This window comes from Pangasianodon hypophthalmus, chromosome 29, assembly GCF_027358585.1.
Source record: "Pangasianodon hypophthalmus isolate fPanHyp1 chromosome 29, fPanHyp1.pri, whole genome shotgun sequence".
Lineage (NCBI taxonomy): Eukaryota > Metazoa > Chordata > Actinopteri > Siluriformes > Pangasiidae > Pangasianodon > Pangasianodon hypophthalmus.
The window spans coordinates 5,158,507-5,176,224 of record NC_069738.1 but is presented as its reverse complement, the minus strand read 5'-3'; the positions used below and the strand labels follow the sequence as shown (position 1 = coordinate 5,176,224).

Here is a 17,718-nt window from a genome sequence, read left to right as displayed (position 1 = left end):
TATTAGTGTGAAATCCAGCGTAGAAGTAGTCGAGACGTTGGAGCAGATGATGGACTCAAAGTCCCAGAATGCAATGCAGCTATACGATGCAATCGTACTGAGAAGCTTGGCTCGGCTGGTTAGCGATCTACGAGATGACGAGCTCGTAGTGGAAGCTTCGGAAGGTGATCCGTTTGAGCAGACTGTACAGATGTGGAGGTGTGTGAGAGTGAGAGAGCTGGACAGATTAAAGGAATAAAGCTCTGCTGCATCAACAATACAAGCAATTTAAAGCAGAATTATAATTTATTATAAAACAAAATTTGACAATAGATATACACAGATATAAAATTTGTTATACTTTCTGATGTTATTCAGTATTGCTGATGAAATGAAGAAATATTAGCTTCAGCTGTCCAAAAGATAAGTGAATAGAGAACCATGTCTTTTAAATTTAATTAATAAATTTGTGGCAATTTTTAAAAAAAAATATTTTTTATTTTTAAGCCTTCCAAAGCTAAGTGTTAAGACTAACGTGGTACAAAAGGTAGCAGAAGCTACTGATGACCCTCCAGCCTGACAGCAGCGTTTTCCTCTGATCGCTATCAAGAAACGGTTCACGACTCAAAACTTCAGCATGATGTCTCGGGACCGAAACAACAAACAGCTGTAAATCCTCTTTGTCCCGAAATGCCTAATGATCTAATGTGTCCTAAGGCGAGTGAAACGCAGCATTCAGGAGGAGTTTGTCGACGCAGGCCACTTTTTTTTTTTTTTTTTGGCCGCATTTGTGCTGCTGAGAAAGTCCAGAGGCGAACAGATGTTGAAGAGTTGCATGATCTTCTCAACATCCCATAATGCTCAGAGTTCCAAGAAACGCAGCGGACTGAAGTGTCCCTCTGGCTTTTAAAAATGACGGCCTTCAGAGCTTCATGCTCTCATTCTTTCACAGGAGGACACGTGACCTCGTTATTAAGACTAACTTCAGACAGAATGCTTCTGTCTGTTTTGTTATAAAACCCTTCAGCTGTGTTTAATCTCTACTGTCATAGCACATTACACTGCTACCTGTGCTGTCACTCTGGGCACATCTGTAACTTTATCATACACAGCGACTGTGAAACACACAGAAGGACACAGCACTGCTGACTAGAACTAAACCAAACAACATCCATTTTTTTGGTTAAGCATCGCTGCACACTTCATTTCTTTATGCTCCCTTTTTCACAGCCATGCTCTCTTTCAGCTTATAACAACAACATGATAAATACTGACAGTGAACGAGATTTCTGAGAACAACTTTTCATTAAAATCTCTTTCACTGTCAGTGTATGGATTTGAAATTTTTCATGATATAACCTAGTCTAAAATTAGGTCATGAAAATTTCAAATCCATGCGCTCCTAGTCTGCGTTACGGGTGAGCATTTTGCCAAGCGTATCACATCACGTTCGGCCCTTGTCAAAGTCGCTCACGTCCTTACACTTGCCCATTTTTCCTGCGTCCAACACATCAACTTCGAGAACTGACTGTTCAGTTGCTGCCTAATACTGTATATCCCAGCCCTTAACAGGTGCTATTGTAACGAGATAATCAACATTATTCACTTCCTGTCAGTGGGTTTAATGTTATGACTGATCAGTGTGTAGTGTTGTGTATAATATTGTTCAGCTCTAATCTGTACACTCAGGATCGATCATCCTTAATAAAAAGGTGTCCATTAATACAGGTAAACTTATTGTACTGGTATTTTATATTTAATGCAATATTGTGATATGATAATAAACCACAATCCAAAGTGGTTTTACATTATGGCGATGTAAAATGGAATTATGGCACAACTTGCGTCTGTGTCTGTTTATTGTCAGAGAGCTTTATATAGTACACGTGGATGAGACAATGCAGAGTAATAAAGGCTTTATGAAGTCACGTAACAGTGTTAGAGTTGTTAGTCTGATCAGAAATCAACACAAAGAGCTGTCAGAGCTGAAGAATAAACAGCTTTTAGTCCTAGTCAGTCCTGATCGGAGTGATTTTCCTGTTCCTTGTAAACACACCTAAAACCTGTATATGTGTGTGTGTGTGTGTGTGTGTGTGCGCAAGGATATCTGGATGCTCTGGTACTTTATAGTCAGACACACACACGGAGCTGAGTGAGCTATGAGCGCAGAGAGATGTTTCCACAGGTTTTTTTTTTCCCCCCGAAATCATTCTCCCTGGACGTAATCCTCACGCAGGTAGGGTTTAGTCTGTGTGTTATGACTGATGACTCGAGTGATGTACAGCTGTTATTACTGGATGGAGCTGGTTTGTGCATGTTTGTTAAACGTACAGTCTGCTTGTAGCGCCTTGTTCTCTACCACGGGGCAGATTACAGCTCAGCGGCAAATAACAGCATCGGGGTGTTGTGCAGGACAGACGTGCACAGGCTTGTGCGCTGGCTAATAGACGTCAGGTGTTTCTCCATAGAGAGCTGCAATCACAGTTTGTCCTGTCAAGTGATCATGGTGTGGAATCGTGGCTTCCTGGAAAAAGACTGGCGCAATCTCATCATCCAAAAGACCTAAAATCTTTTTAACATAGCAAAATGAAGTAAAAGAGGTTCGTAGAATGGTGAAAAGTGACTTGAAAAGCGGCTTGAAAATGTTTTCTTGCACTGTGTCCATTAGGACTATATAAGTTTCTCAACAAAATTTGACCATTTTGACTGTGGAAAAAGTGTTGTTTACTTTAAGTACAGTAACAGCAAAACAACTTAAGCAAGAATGCACTTTCACTTGTGGCTACGACAAAAATTACGCTAAATCGCGTCAAATTTGTAAGAAATATTTACAGGAAGAATATTTATAGTAAAACTATTAACGAAGCTAATTAAATTCCTATGACTGTACTTCCTGAAGAGTATTATTCCTCTTATACCACAGCAATTTGTCACCGTTACCATTACAAGTTCTTTTTGTAAGCATAGTAAGGCTTTTTATCCGTTTATAGTTACATTTCATGTTGTGGAACATGATCACTTATGTTATAGCAGCTGTAGGATGAAGAATGAAATGTAGCTCTATGAGATGACTCATACACACTGGTATGCTAATGGGAATATTCCACTTTTGCGGTGAGCTCGTGCTGTCACCGGCTTCACTAACGTAAGTCTTGTGATTGAAGTGACTCATGTATCAGATTCATGAAGTGATTCATGAGTCACTTGATGTGACGGCTGTCAATCTGGACAAACTCTGGGATTTTTGTTGATCCAACAGTCGTGTGTGATTGAGCAAATAGCGTAATGCTAATAAGAGAACAGATTTATTTACAATTAATCATGTCAGATTGCCTTTATACGACATACCATAATAATATTATCACACAAAACACTGTCACACACTCTGTATCTAGTCTTTTGGGATACAGCTAACCCACCTACCAGTGTGTTTCTGAGACAGAGAACCCAGAGGAAACCCATGTAAACAAGTCCAAACAGAACGTAATCTCAGGATTCTCGATTCTGATTGGTCAGAAGATGTCGATTAACTTTCTTTAACAGCAGCTACAAGGCAAATCACAGGTTTATGTTAAAGCACTCATTCTAATACGTTATCGTTTGTATAGTAACGGCTCGGAGAGGAGCTTGCATGCCAGATGCTCATGGATTTTTTTTTTTTTTTTAAAAAATGTAATTGTTGCTATGGTAACGTTCTATGTGTGGAGGCGTTTGTTTAACATTTATGGAAGAAGTCTCCAGTGTCAGCGCTTTGTAACGGTACATTTGAACAAGAAGTTTATCTCCATGGGAAAGTCTTCAGGAGTTCACGCTCTGTAGTTTCTCAGTAACATGAAAGATATGTTTTTTTTGTTTTTTTTTTTTTGTTTTTTTAAATGAGTGAAAACGGGAGCGAACTCATTTTGCAGATGTTTCACAACATTAAATGTGACTACAAATGGATGAAAAGCATACCAACTAAATTAAAAACATATTCACTGTGTTGTAAAAGGAATAAAACACTTCTGGACATGCTATAATAGGAAAATAATCCATTTTTTTTTGGTGTGTTAACAGTTACTCTGCTTCATCAGTGATTACTTTTCTATAACTGCACAACATCGAGTGTTTTATTCTTTACTTATTGACCAAAATCTCCGTGTTTATACAGAGTGAGACTTGGTGTAAAGCACACTGATGGACAGTGAGGTAGGTGTGTGTGTGTGTGTGTGAGAGGGAGAAAGAGAGTGAGTGTGTGTGTTTGCATTCTGAGATGCTTGCAGTGATGAATGAGGATACAATAATATATAATTAGGTGCTAACGTTATTGTTTGCTAATACTAGACCTTTCAAGTTTTGCCACTAACTGAATCAGTAATGTTGATGTGTGATATCAGTCACAGTGTAGATATATGTGTGTGTGTGTGTGTGTGTGTGTGTGTGTAAGAATAGTTTCATTTTTTATTTTAAATCCAGTTCAGCTGTTTAAACTGCTGGGAAGTGACTGCGTAGGTAAATCTCTCGAACCTGACAGATGGAATTTGTGGATATTTTTGCCTCTTCTTTTTGGCTGCAGAAGTCAGGAGCCATAAACCACAACCACAGAGCTGCACCAATCCCGAGAGGCGTTGATACTGTGTGGAAAATTGTCAGTGAAGTATCTAGTGAGGGATGAGGTAGAAATGTTCAGCAGAATTCTTAGAAAACACACACACACACACACACACACTTTTTCATTTATAACAATGTTTTTTTGTACTGTGTCAGGCAGTCAGGCAGTCGCAGCTGTGAAAGCACACTCGGTGCTGAGTCAAAAGAACCAGACACTGTATAACCCTCGAGTCACAGACCCACAGCACACGAAAAGAAGGAGAAAGGTGTATGCATTTGCCAATTTCTTTTTCTTTTTATACCACGTCGCTGCTGAGTTTGCGATTCAGACAGCGTTGATTCGTTTTCTAGAACAGTAGCTGTAAATGTAGAGTAGAAGCTCCACATAACCAGATTGAACAAACCATATGTAATTATTCATGTGGTGAAGTTTTCTGTAAGGAGATGTTTATTCAGCATTTATGGAAGGAGCCTCCAGTGTCAGAGATAAAGCTGTAGGTTTTCCTCCATGGGTAAGTCTTCAGGACAGAGCAGTATGTACTTTGTTGTGTCTCGGTAATATGACCAGCTGCATTTCTTTTTGTTTGTTTGTTTGCGTTTTTTTTTTTTTTTTTGTCTTATTAACTTCAAGAAGGAAAACAAACAAACAAACAAAAAAAAACTGTTTATAGCTGCTATAGTATAAGTGATAACAGGGACTAACTTGTTTCACAGACATTCCACAACAACAGATAAGTATAAACAGATAAAAAGTATATGTCGCTCTTTAATAAACAAAAAAAAATGTAATCCCTGGCGAATGCCTGTGGAATAAAGGACTTCAGGATGCGCTGTTATTAGAGAATGTTTAAATTCACGGTGGTAACAGTGACTCCACTTCATCACACCATCCTGTTGTGGATTATTTTCCCATAACACCACATTCGATCATGTGTTATTCCTTACGTAGTATGTTCGTATGCATTCAGAATGAGTGACTCGTTGGCTTCTTTTATATTTATCTTATTTCTTCATTTGTTAATTAATGCTGTAGATGTATGCTGAATTAGTTTTGGATGAAATAACAGCTGGACATAATTTTGTCTTAAACGTTGTCCAGGTATCAGTGATTTTCATATCAGAGGGCACTGTATTGTCAACCCCATTTCTTTCTTTCTTTCTTTCTTTCTTGTATATCTGTGAATTTGACAGCTGCCCAGTCTGGATCCTGACTGTAAATAATAATGACAGACTAAGTGTGAATGAGTTGTGTAGATATTTCACAACATTGTGCACTCTTCAGACTGTGAGCTGCTCTATACTCAGACACTGATACAGCATGACATCGGTTGCCTAATAGCTGTGTTTCCTTTAACTCTTGTGCTGTGGCTCTGACTCATTTTGCTTTAAGGTGTTTCCTCCTCACGGAATAACCAGAAGGAACAGTTAAGCTCGTTGGCCTGAAGGTTTTAGAAATCCTGGTATTTTGGACTAAAGTCCTTCATTTGTTGTGTGAGCTCAGCTTCCGTGCCTTGGTTTTCCTGAAGGACTTGTGTTGGAAACACCCAGTTTCTCTCATTAATACACTAGGGTGTTGCAGTTTCAGGAATGAAACACTTTGAGCTAGGGATGGGCCATGTGATGATGCAATATCGATATTGTGATGTCATGATACACTTTTCTGAGATATCCTGATATATGTTTTGTGTGTGTGTGTGTGTGTTTTTTTTTATATATATAATTATAAGAAAGCAGCTGATTTGATGTTACAATTTTTGTACTTATTATTTCAAATTCTAAGATATAAACACTTTTACAGATACATTTATTTTCCTCCTATTTTTATGAATGTTATTTTTCAGTATTTAAAAAAAGTACTTTCATAGACATTAAATAGTCTGTTTAATGCAACGCTACTGTATTTGCTGGCAGTTTGTTAGCAAACTTGCGTTTCGTCAAGAATCGTGATATGATATTTTGGTCATATCACACACCCCTACATAAGGGAGTGCTGTTGTAGCAAAATAATCCAAGCCGAAGTGTTTTATTCCTCTTATACCACAGCAATTTGCCAACGATTACAATTTGTAATTTATTAAAGAAGTACGCGTTAATGTTATAGAACGTCCACGAGACAAGTTCTCTCTTATGTTACAGCAGCTGTATACAGTCGCTTAGCCTCTCTGTATTCTTTCTCTTGACGTTAATAAGACTAAAAACTGCAGCTTGTCATGTTATCGAATCATCTTGAAGACCTTCCCGTGACGGAAAAGTTACGTTTACAAAGCACTGACACTGGAGACTCCTTCCATAAATGATAAGTAAACACCTCCTAACCGAAAACGACACCAAATCGTTTTCTATTAGAAATGATCATATGAATGAGCTGTTACTATAGAAACGAAACGCATTAATATAAACCTATCGTTTGTGTTACAGTCGGAACAACCGTCAGAGCTGCTGTTATAGAAAAATCAAAATACAGATTGATTGAAAAGTCGTCTTTATTTTGGAATCACAGTGACGACAAAGCTGTGAGCTATAAAACACGTGGAGTCTTGCAGCATGCGAGCAGTTTTAAACACATTTTGTATATTTTTTGGATTCTTCACACTAACCTTGTTGACTGATTTAGTACACAATGCTTTTTCAACACTCATGCACATACCGAGATATCTTGTATCTCGTAAACTTGTCTTATATCTCGTCTTGTATCATATGCTTTTAAATCAGTAGATCTTGTACGTAACCCTATTCAGAATTTATGTAAAATTATGTAAATGTGTTTAATGAGGATCTGAAAAAAGTTTTCTGGTGCATTATCGATATGAACAGATCGGACTCTGTGATATCAGTGCAGCAGGCTGAAGATTTGAGCTTTTTTTTTTTTTGGTTCACGCTCCACTCCGAAAGAGGAAGTGAGCTTCAGACAGAAGGAAATGTGGACTGCCTTGTGCCCCTTTCTGTAATTAATGGTGCCTCTCGTCTTCCTGTAACAGATGACATGACGATGCTGAGTTCCTGTGGGCCGTGGAAACGGCGTGCGAGCTCGTATTGGACAGTTGCAGAACGAAAAGGCAGCACGAAGCCGAACGCTCTCAGATAGTGTGTCTGTTCGTCCTCGTCCTCGTCCTCGTCCACCTCCAGTCAGAATGGCATCTCTACAGCCACGGTTCCTCACTCTTCCCCTCATCTTCATCATCATCATCATCAGCAGCGGTCACGCTAACGCCGTCCCCCGTGTCACATTTCCTCTCGGTAAGAGTGTTTCTGGTTTTTTTTGTCATCTTAATTAATCAGTCCTGAAGTGCTATATGCATTTATAGTTCATCACAATGTAGCCATGTGATGTATCCTGACATATTAAACATGTCATCATCATCATCATCCTCATTAATATCGCCCTATTTGGAAGGCAGAAGTAGGACAGCTGCCTTATTTTGGACCAATTTAAAGACATTTGTGTCAAAATTTGTATTTACTGAACAGAACCTTCAGTTTAATTAAAGAATAAGTAATTTTACTCAAAAGTAATTTTTTTTAAATATATGCATTATGATAATACCATAAGTGTTAAAACTGTCTGCCTACTCTCATGATCAGATAATGTGAGAACCATACACTCCCCTTCTTATGATCTACTACATATCTGCTGTAAGATGATGATGATGAGATAAGATGGTTGTCAGTGGTAATAAATAATATCTTTTCTCCATTTTCTCCGCCTTTCTATAGTTTTAACTAAATCTAGTGCTAATGAAAGTGAATTCAGAAACTGATCCAGCATGGATAGGTTTCAGAACCTTCCAGAACATGTTTAACTCTAAGGAGAATTCTGGTTAATGCACAATAATGAAATCCTTCTCCATGCAGTGTGTTTAGCTTGAATTGGCATTAACATGGAAGTTTAATTTCATAATTCAGTTGGTGTATAAAGCAGCTGTATAAAGTACAAGCATATCTTCATAACTGACAAAGCTCACATACACAAGGTCAGTGTTTGTTTTCTAGATGATTGCACAATTCTGTGTAATGTTTAGCAAATCTGTCACATGATGAACAAAAACTGGTGTGTGTGTGTGTGTGTGTGTGTGGTTTATAATCTCAGCTATGTTTTATATTCCTTTTATATCCACTGCACTGTTGAATTCAAATCACAGGTTTATATTAATGCACTCATTCCAATACGTTTCTATAGTAACAACTTATGCATGGTCTTGTATAGCAGACGTTAACATAAATGGTTTTTATAAAAGAAAAATGCGTAATTGTTGATTTTTATGAGGTTTTTTTAAAAAAACATTTATGGAAGGAGTGTCCAGTGTCAGAACTTTGAAATGGCCAGAGGTAAAGCTGTAAGTTTTCCGACGTCTTCGGGACAAAAGAGTTTATGCGTTGCAGATTCTTGCTAACATGACGAGAGAGAGAGAGAGAGAGAGAGAGAGAGAGCAATTAATGTAATTATGAGCTTAAATGTAAGTAAAAATGGATAAAAAGTAGTTCTTCGGTAAAACAAATACTAGTCTCAGGTACAATTTGTGCAGTTTTATAAGGAAATGAGCATCTTGCAGAAGCAGCCACAGTTCTTCTGGAGACTTTGACTGTCGACTCTCTTCTTATTTCTGCAGCGAAACCCAGCAGCCTTCATTATGTTTTTATCTGGAAAGTGTCTCTTAGGGAATCTGCTGCTTTCTTTACTGACATACAAACATTTTTTCTGTAACATTTCATTTTGTCCTGGAAAACTAATGTTTGGAATCTGAAATGTTTTTGTACTGAATCAATAATGTAGAAGCCATTAAAATAAAAATCTATAAAAAAGTTTATACTAAAAGTAATAGGGTGCCTATGACTTCTGCACTGTACTGTGTGTTAGCAAACTGCTGTGATATGAGAGGAATGAAACACTTCAGGATGTGCTGTTAAAGGAAAAATAACTGACTTCAGGGTGGTGACTTGTTACAGTCACTGATTCCTGTATGTTCCTATAACAGCACGCCCCCAGCTTTCTTTTCTCTGCATGAAATGATGTCTGATGGCTACACCAGAGATGGCACGATGTCACTTTTTCTTCTCCGATACAGAAACCTTGACTGTCAGCCGATACTGAAACCCATCTCATATTTTTATAAGATTTTTTTTAAAATAATGTTTTTTCTAACTGAAGCACTTCACACGTAAACTCGCACAAAAATCACTTACATTGTAAAAATAATAAATATAGTCAATTAGAAATATAATAAAATCATTCCAAGTCTCTGTATGGGTACACATTTCTTTTCCAAATCTGATTCCAGACTTTTGTCATTTGTTACAGGATCCGATATCAGATATGTTTTCTCCAATATCCGATCCACCAGTTTTTTATTTTTATCTATCTATCTATCTATCTATCTATCTATCTGTCTATCTATCTATCTATCTGTCTGTCTTGTGCTGGTATTGGCCCGATAGCGATGCTGGCTCACGTCTGTTCCGTCTCTTCCAAACCCAGTTATGTCGCATTAATATTTAACTCTCAGTGATTTCACCCATGTAGGAACAAACTAGTTTTATAGCACGATGCGATTTCTGTGTTTTAAATCCGAACACACATTTTTGCACTTTGTACACAGTGTCTTCGTAATGAGGACTGGAACAGGCAGATGTTGAGTGTGAGTGTTGAGTTATTTCTCTGCGCAATAAGACTTGTCCTGGTCAAACTGAGAATACGAAGTGAGAAGCCCTTTAGCTGAACTTCTCATTTATAAGAAATGTTTTGTGTGCATTTCTAAATATTATGTCCAGGATCAGGTTTTATCCTGTTTTATTCATAGTTTAGGTTAAACAAGTCATAATTTTGTTCGTTTTCGCTCAGTCCAGGACTCAATTTGATAGCCGATGGTTTTATTATTATTATTATTATTATTATTATTATTATTATTATTTTTTTTTTTTTTAGAGAAAGCCTTTAAACTGATATGACAAAAATATTATATCATGATTCTTAAAGGCATTTCTACCTAGGTTTGTTCACAAACTGCCAACAATTTGTTGTGGGGATTAAAAAAGTAATTAATAAGTAATTAAAAAAATTAGAAATAATACATTTTAAATGTATAATAAATGTACTTTTTATATTAAAAAATAAGTATTTATAAAACAATTAGGTTTAAATATTTAACTGTGTGTGTGTGTGTGTGTGTGTGTGTGTGTGTGTGTGTGTGTGTGTGTGTGTATATATATATTTATATAATCACTTCTGCTTTTTTCCAGTCAGCTTGCAATTATTTTTCACAACTTTTAAAAATATGATTGTGATATTAACAGCTCAGATTGCATGACATAATTTTACAACAGATATTGTGACATAATTTATCCCAATATCAGTATTGTTGTTATGTAGCTCAGCCCTGGACTGATCTGCTCTTCAGATCTTCTTTCAGTTTTTGTACTCAGTGCTCAGGAAGTTGAACAGATGCCACAGATGGTCTAGTTGCGTTTAATGTAACTCTGGTCAGAATGAAACATGATTTCCAGCACTAGTTCTCCCAAAGCGTGTAGTTTTCAGTCATTACTTTCCGTCATGACTTGCAAGACTAGCAGCATGCAGCGTTCTCAGCATTAAGCTTGGGTCTGATTGTGATTATTGAGTCTGTTCATGCTGTGAATAAGTGTAGAATTTCATAATGTCCTATAGTTCATGCACTACATTAGAATCATTTTCGAACAATGCTGTAGCTTGCACAGTTTTGCAGTGATTTTGTTTCATACGCTCGAATTGAACGACTCAGCACTGATCATCAACACTGCAGGAATAGGAGCATTTCTGGCTTGATGATGCTAATGTAGCTAACATTACATTAGGTTATCATGACACAAATCTTGTCGAGTTCTCACACTTGCCGATGTGGTTTCTGATCCTGCAGAACACACTGTTCTCTGTAAAATAGACGTCTCAGAGCTCCATATTAAAGCCAGAATCGCCAGCACATGGTTCTTGGGAAAGCTGTATTTAAGATGTAAATGATATTTATTGATACAGCGAAGGACTTTGATGCTGCGAGGGAATGAACGGCGCTTTTGTGCAGCATCAGAGATCTGTCAGATCACATTACAGCGGTTCTAATCTGCCTTACAAATCACATTTCCTGTTTTTTTTAATTTTTTTTTTTTACTGACTTGAAACAATGACCTTCTTTCAAGCACAAGAGGAATAATGAGCTGGAGTTTAGCAAGATGTTGAATTTATTTCCCTGTTTTTATTTCATTTGTAGCTTCCTTTTCTAAGCACATAAAGTATTTTATAAAACATAACACTTGCAGGAGTGCTGCTATAGGAAAATAATCAACAGTAGGGAGGTATAATGAGGCCCAATGCGTAACGGAGTTACTGTTACCACCCTAAAGGTGATTATTTTCCAATAACAGCATGTGCTGGAGTGTTTTATTCCTCTTATACCACAGCCAACAATTACGATTTTGTTATTAATTAAAGAACAACACACTATGCTTTTGATCAGTTTGTAGTTAGACTTAATGTCGGGAAAAACAAGTTCGTTAGTGTTGTTGCTTACGTTATATCAGCTATAAACAGTCGTTCCTTCACCAGCCTGTCATTTTGAAGTTAGACAAAAAAAAAAGCAGTTTGTCACATTACTAAGAAAATGCAAAACGTAAACTCCTCTCTCCTCTGGAGGAAAACTTACTAACACTGGAGACTCCTTCAAAAATGCTCCATACAGGAAACAATTACGCACGTTTCTAAAATGGCATGTCCACTGTACAGATCCCTGTGGACAGTTATTACTATAGAAACGATAACGTATCAGAACGACTCACTCTTTAAAGCGCCCTAAGATCAGATATCGTCCCATCCTCAGAGCTCTCAGAACAGTATCGTAAACGTGACATGACATCACAGCGTAAAGTGGACATGTTCAGAGGATCGCTGTACTGCACAGAACTATCTATCTATCTATCTATCTATCTATCTTTTTAGATTCACAGTGTTATGGATTTCTGAACAGTGGTGCTGTGTGTATTATGTTTGGGGATAAAAAACCTCACTGATTGATTTAGGGGTCAAAAATTGGTGTACACGGAGGAGGAAATGTAAGTGACCTGGTTCCGATTATTTGGGTGAAAAAAGATGAGGATGCAGAGCCATGAAACCGCTGACTCGGGTGAAACAGTTGTTTTGTTTCTTTATTGTGGCTTTTTTTTAATGAATAGAGAGTTTGTTCTGTAGAAGCAGATGGTTACGACTATTCTGTGTGTGTGTGTGTGTGTGTGTGTGTGTGTGTGTGTGTGTGTGTGTGTGTGTGTGTGTGTGTTATTCAGCGGTTGGCGTGTTCTGCAAAATAATCACGTTTCAGTGTTTTCTAAACTTTGTCCATGTTCTCTCTCTCTTTCTTTCTCTTGTTTTAACCCTTCACAGGATGTAATTCTTAACAAAAGACATTTAGCTCCATGATGTTTTTTTTTTGTTTTTAATCAGTTCAGCCCGACAGTACAGCTGTTCCTCCATGTTGACTGCAAGTGCGCTATTGTGTCCTTGATTGGCTTGTAGCAGAAAACTTGACAACTTTAAATTTGAGGCACACTTAATTTTCCTCAACAGCTGCTCGACGACGAAAAGCGTCTAATCCCTGATACGGTGATCTGTAAGGAGAAGTTTATTTAACGCTTATGGAAGGAGTCTCCAGTGTCGGTGCTTTGTAACAGTCAGTAACTCCTCCAGAGGAGTTTTTACGCTTTCTGGTTTCTCAGTAACACGACAAGCTGCATTATTTTTGTTCCGTTAACTTCAAGAGAGAGAAAAAAAGAGAGAGACTGATGAGAATGCGACTGTGTATAGCTGCTATAATATAAGGGATTACAGGAACTAACTTGTTTTGTGGACATTCCACAACATTAAATGTAACTGTAAATGGATAAAACATATTACGGTCATTCTTTAATTTAAAAAATGAATAGTTGGATAGTTGGTGTGGTATAATGAGGGGAGAAAACGCTTCCAGGCATGCTGTAATCAGCTTTGCATTAATAATTGATTATATTCCTATAACAGCACACCCCCATGGGTTTTATTCCTTACATAGCACACTTATTCATTTGGTACTGCTGAAGTGTAAAACCAAAAAAAGTTTCCACTCTCTAAAACTCAGACATCAGTGGAACGTAATTATTTCCAGCTCTGTTTTTATCACACAGCTGTGAGGAAACAAGTTTACGAATTTTCACCAGGAACAAAGGTGAAAGCTCACATTATATGCTCATAAATTTGTGTTTTATACAGAATCTATTTGTAAATACAATTGTTTTGGCCGTTTGCGCGCAAGTGTGAGGTTGGTAATTTCCACTTTTCAACACCACTGAAATTCACAATTGCTCAACATGACCTCATCCACTGGAAATCACAGAGAAGTTCTGCTGAAATTCAAGCAGATATTGAAAACTTGCCAATTAACCAGATTTTATATTGTGTATTGCAGCCACAAGACCAACCACAACTAACTTTGTTATATTTGAAGCTGCTCTATGAAATTTCCGCAGTCTGACTCTCGTTACAGACTCTCATCACGCCTGCTTATTGCACCTGCTTATTTTTTTTAAATAATCTCTATGCCGATTGTGTTACGGCTTCATTTTACACAATGAGAACCGTCACGGTGAAGCCTGAATGCTCACAGCTGTTTCACACTGATTGGTTTGAGATGCTGTTTTCCTGTGGGGTTAACAAGACCTGACAAAACCCAAGGTTAAAATTACACTTTGCTAGCAGCTTTAATTAAAGCCGACACCACAATAACACACCTTCTGCCAAATAATGACAGATTGAGGTGGCTTTGATTTTAGTTATTTCCGGTCAAATTTAGAGTGAATAAACATTCTATTGTCTGGCAAAATCATCTCATGTCAGTATGGATTATGTAAGGATTTAAAAAAAAAAAAAAAAAAAACAACCTGGGGGTGTGCTGTTATAGGAAAATAATCAGTGATGGGGTGGTGTGAGTCACTGTTACTGCCCCAAAGTAGTTTTTTCCCCTATAACAGCACTCTGATTTAGTCTAAATTTCTATTTCTACACAACATATTTTCAGTTTGTAGATACTTTAAATATTGTGGAACATCCGTTAAACAAGTTAGTTCCTGTTCTCACTTATGTTATAGCAGCTCTAAGCAGTCATTCTCTCACCATCTGTTTTTCTCTCTCTTGGTGTTAGCTTGCATTTTTACTGAGAAACCGTCAGGAAGACTTTCATGTGGTGGAAAACTAACTGACTCTTACAAACTGGAGACTCCTTCCATAAATATTAAATAAACATTTCTTTGAAGAAAGCTTCACCATATCAATGATTATATGTATTTTCTTGTTAAATAACATGTTTCTAAATCCATTTGTTAATAAGTGAAGTATCTGCTGTACCAGTCCGTGTGTTAGTTGTTACTGTAGTAAAGATAAAGTATTACGAGTGTCTAATAATTAACCCTGCGCTATGGTCAGAGCTGCTGTTATAGAAAATTATTCAACACCTTCTGACCAATCAGAGTCGAGAATTCAACAGATTAAGATTAAGATGATTTTGTTTAAGGTTAGATAGAATGTGATCATTTGTTTATCAGGATTTGAATAGACAGTCGTATTCATCATAAGCTTCTGGTCACTAGAGCAGAAACTCAGCTGCTGATGCTTGTTATAGAAGTCATTTACATGAACTTCCAAAATAGGCCACGCTTCACCACTCAGTTCAGGGAAAGTAACTGAGGAAGTAACACATGATATTACTAGTCTGCTAGTGCTAGTCTGATGCTTGTTTCATGTGTTTCTGTTGCATTACAAACACCTTCATCTAATAGATAAACTAAAGTGCTGATTCTGCTTCAGGTAAAAGAGCGAATGAACATGTGAATGTGATACACCTGGATACTGTAATGATTTATAACCGCACTATCCGGCGTCACCCAGAAGAAGATGGGTTCCCTTTTGAGTCTGGTTCCTCTTAAGATTTCTTCCTCACGTCGTCTCGGGGAGTATTTCCTCGCAGCCGTCGCCTCTGGGTCTAAATCTCGATTTCTGCGAAGCTGCTTTGTGATGATGTCTATTTTTAAAAGTGCGATGCAGTTTAAATGAATTGAATGGATTCCACTGAGTCAAAAGTTGACCACAGATGAAATCTGTGCTTTTTTTTTTTTCAAAATGCGAACATTTATGTCTAGTTAGCGTTTTTGCTAGATCAGCCATTTTAGGAAACATCCCAAACTCTAATCCGTCCCAACAAGACTACTTGGTGCCTCAGAGATGTTCACGTATGTGTTGGTTGGCTACAAATGTCACTTAAATATGACTGTGGAATTACATGGAGAGTAAAGTTGTGTTATTATATAACTAAATGTTGTGAGTTTAGTGTCCCTCAGGCATTAGATAAGCGTGTTGATTGCGATCTGTTGTTTTGTGGCTGGAGCAGTGCACACACTACGCGAGTAATCACAGATGAGGCGCACACACTACACCATTTTTCGCCGGGAGAGATACCAGGAAAAACGTGCCTGATCCCCAAACCTCGTTTTCTCTTGAAAATAAATGTGAAAACTGCCAGTGATGTGGCTTTATGACTTTAGCTGTGGTGGTTTTTTCTGCATTAATTTGTATGGAAATAAGAAACAAGAGAACTAAGAGAAAATTGTGGAGGAAGGGTTTGTTGGGAAGACGCAGGCAGTGACGATTGTCTGTTCTGCAAAGAGAACTGGAGGTACAGTGCAAATAAATTTTTATACTGTTTGTCACCAGGAACAATGTCATGTTTTGTTTTTTTGTTTGTTTGTTTGTTTTGCTGTTCCTCTTCCTTTGCTGTTTTTTCCCTTGCTGTCCCACACAAATAGATGGATCATGAACTGGATTCAGGGATCTGCTGCGCGTGACAGCACATTAAATTTGATCTCCTTTTGGACTCTCATTGGCTGTTTCTCAGTGCTGGTCTTGCTGCTTTTTGTAGAGGGGTTCATTCTACGTGATTCATCACAGAAAACGTTGAACATTATGACACTGAAGTGTTCACACTACATGAACGTTCGCCAAGCAGCAAAAAAAAGTCTGCGAAAGGGAAATCGCATATAAACTCTTGTAATATGCACTAGGCTTTAGCTTATTATTTGGCGGGCTATTAGCTACTGAATAGTATATCTGTGTACATCATTATCATCGGGCATTACTTGTCAGGATGGACTCTTCATTTGAGCACTGGCGTTTGACATACACTCTTAGTCTTTTTGTGTATAGTACAAAATAATACATTTGAAATACCTCTTTTCTCACATTTAGTCTTCTTAGCGTATGAGTCAGTCCTGAGGGATGTGACAACGGATGGCCTTTTCTGACAGAATCAGCAAATCTATGACTACTGTTACTGTAACTGCAGAATCAGACTACATCTCACTCCAACTCATTCAGCCAAGATAAAGGTGTAGGATGCTGTTTTTTTTTTTCTCTTTCTGTGCCGCTCTGTTGCATCAGTTCCTCATTAATGTGTCGAGTTTCACATCTTCATTCTAAAAAAATTGCCTCACTGCACACACCAGTCGCTCAGGATGGTGCAAACACTCCGAAGCAGGCCCAGACGTTTTCTGGCCTTGGCCTTGAAATGGTTCTGCGAGGAAATGCTTTCGAAATGTTTACATCTAAAATAGTCTCTGCTGATTTAGTGGAGGATAATGAATTCTCCTGAAGTCTAATGAAAGTCCAAAATGCTCTTCTGTTATTAGCTGAGAGGAGTAGAGGAGTGTACTGAGTAAATCTGAGGTGTTAGCGGTGTTGTTTTGCGTTTTAACGACCTTGCTAGGAGCGTACACGTGTTCGTATTTGAATGGAAAATTTGGCAGCAAGTTTATAAATAAAGCAAACAGGTTATACAGATAGACTTGAAATTTATGAGGCTTTCCAAAGAAATGGATTCGTCTCAGGTTTAACTCTTAAACTAATAAGGATCCTGTGTATTAACTAGTGAACTGAGTAACTTAATTACACATTGACTAATGAAATTACAACGAGGCTAGTGCTAATAGTGTCAGCATTATTTCTGTTTGTTCCATGTAGCTCGATTTATTTCCTTTTTTTTCAGATTTCACATCCGTCATGAAGCTGTAAAGAAAAGTAAAAGTGAGTGCATGCTATCGTGAAGAAAAGAGGGA

General features: G+C 37.6%; 1 protein-coding gene across 4 annotated transcripts in view; it reads left to right on the top strand.

Annotated features, from left to right (window-relative positions):
• sema4ab (sema domain, immunoglobulin domain (Ig), transmembrane domain (TM) and short cytoplasmic domain, (semaphorin) 4Ab) overlaps positions 1-17,718 on the top strand; it is a 39,963-nt gene that overhangs the window by 7,034 nt on the left and 15,211 nt on the right. For 3 of the 4 annotated variants that reach the window (XM_034301661.2, XM_034301662.2, XM_034301664.2), the window contains exon 2: positions 7,548-7,806. In XM_034301661.2, the coding sequence (XP_034157552.2) occupies positions 7,701-7,806 (106 nt within the window). In that variant the 5' untranslated portion in view covers positions 7,548-7,700. Of the gene's footprint in view, positions 1-500; positions 2,216-7,547; positions 7,807-17,718 lie in introns of those variants that run through there. The other variant, XM_053231414.1, reaches the window with a different exon arrangement.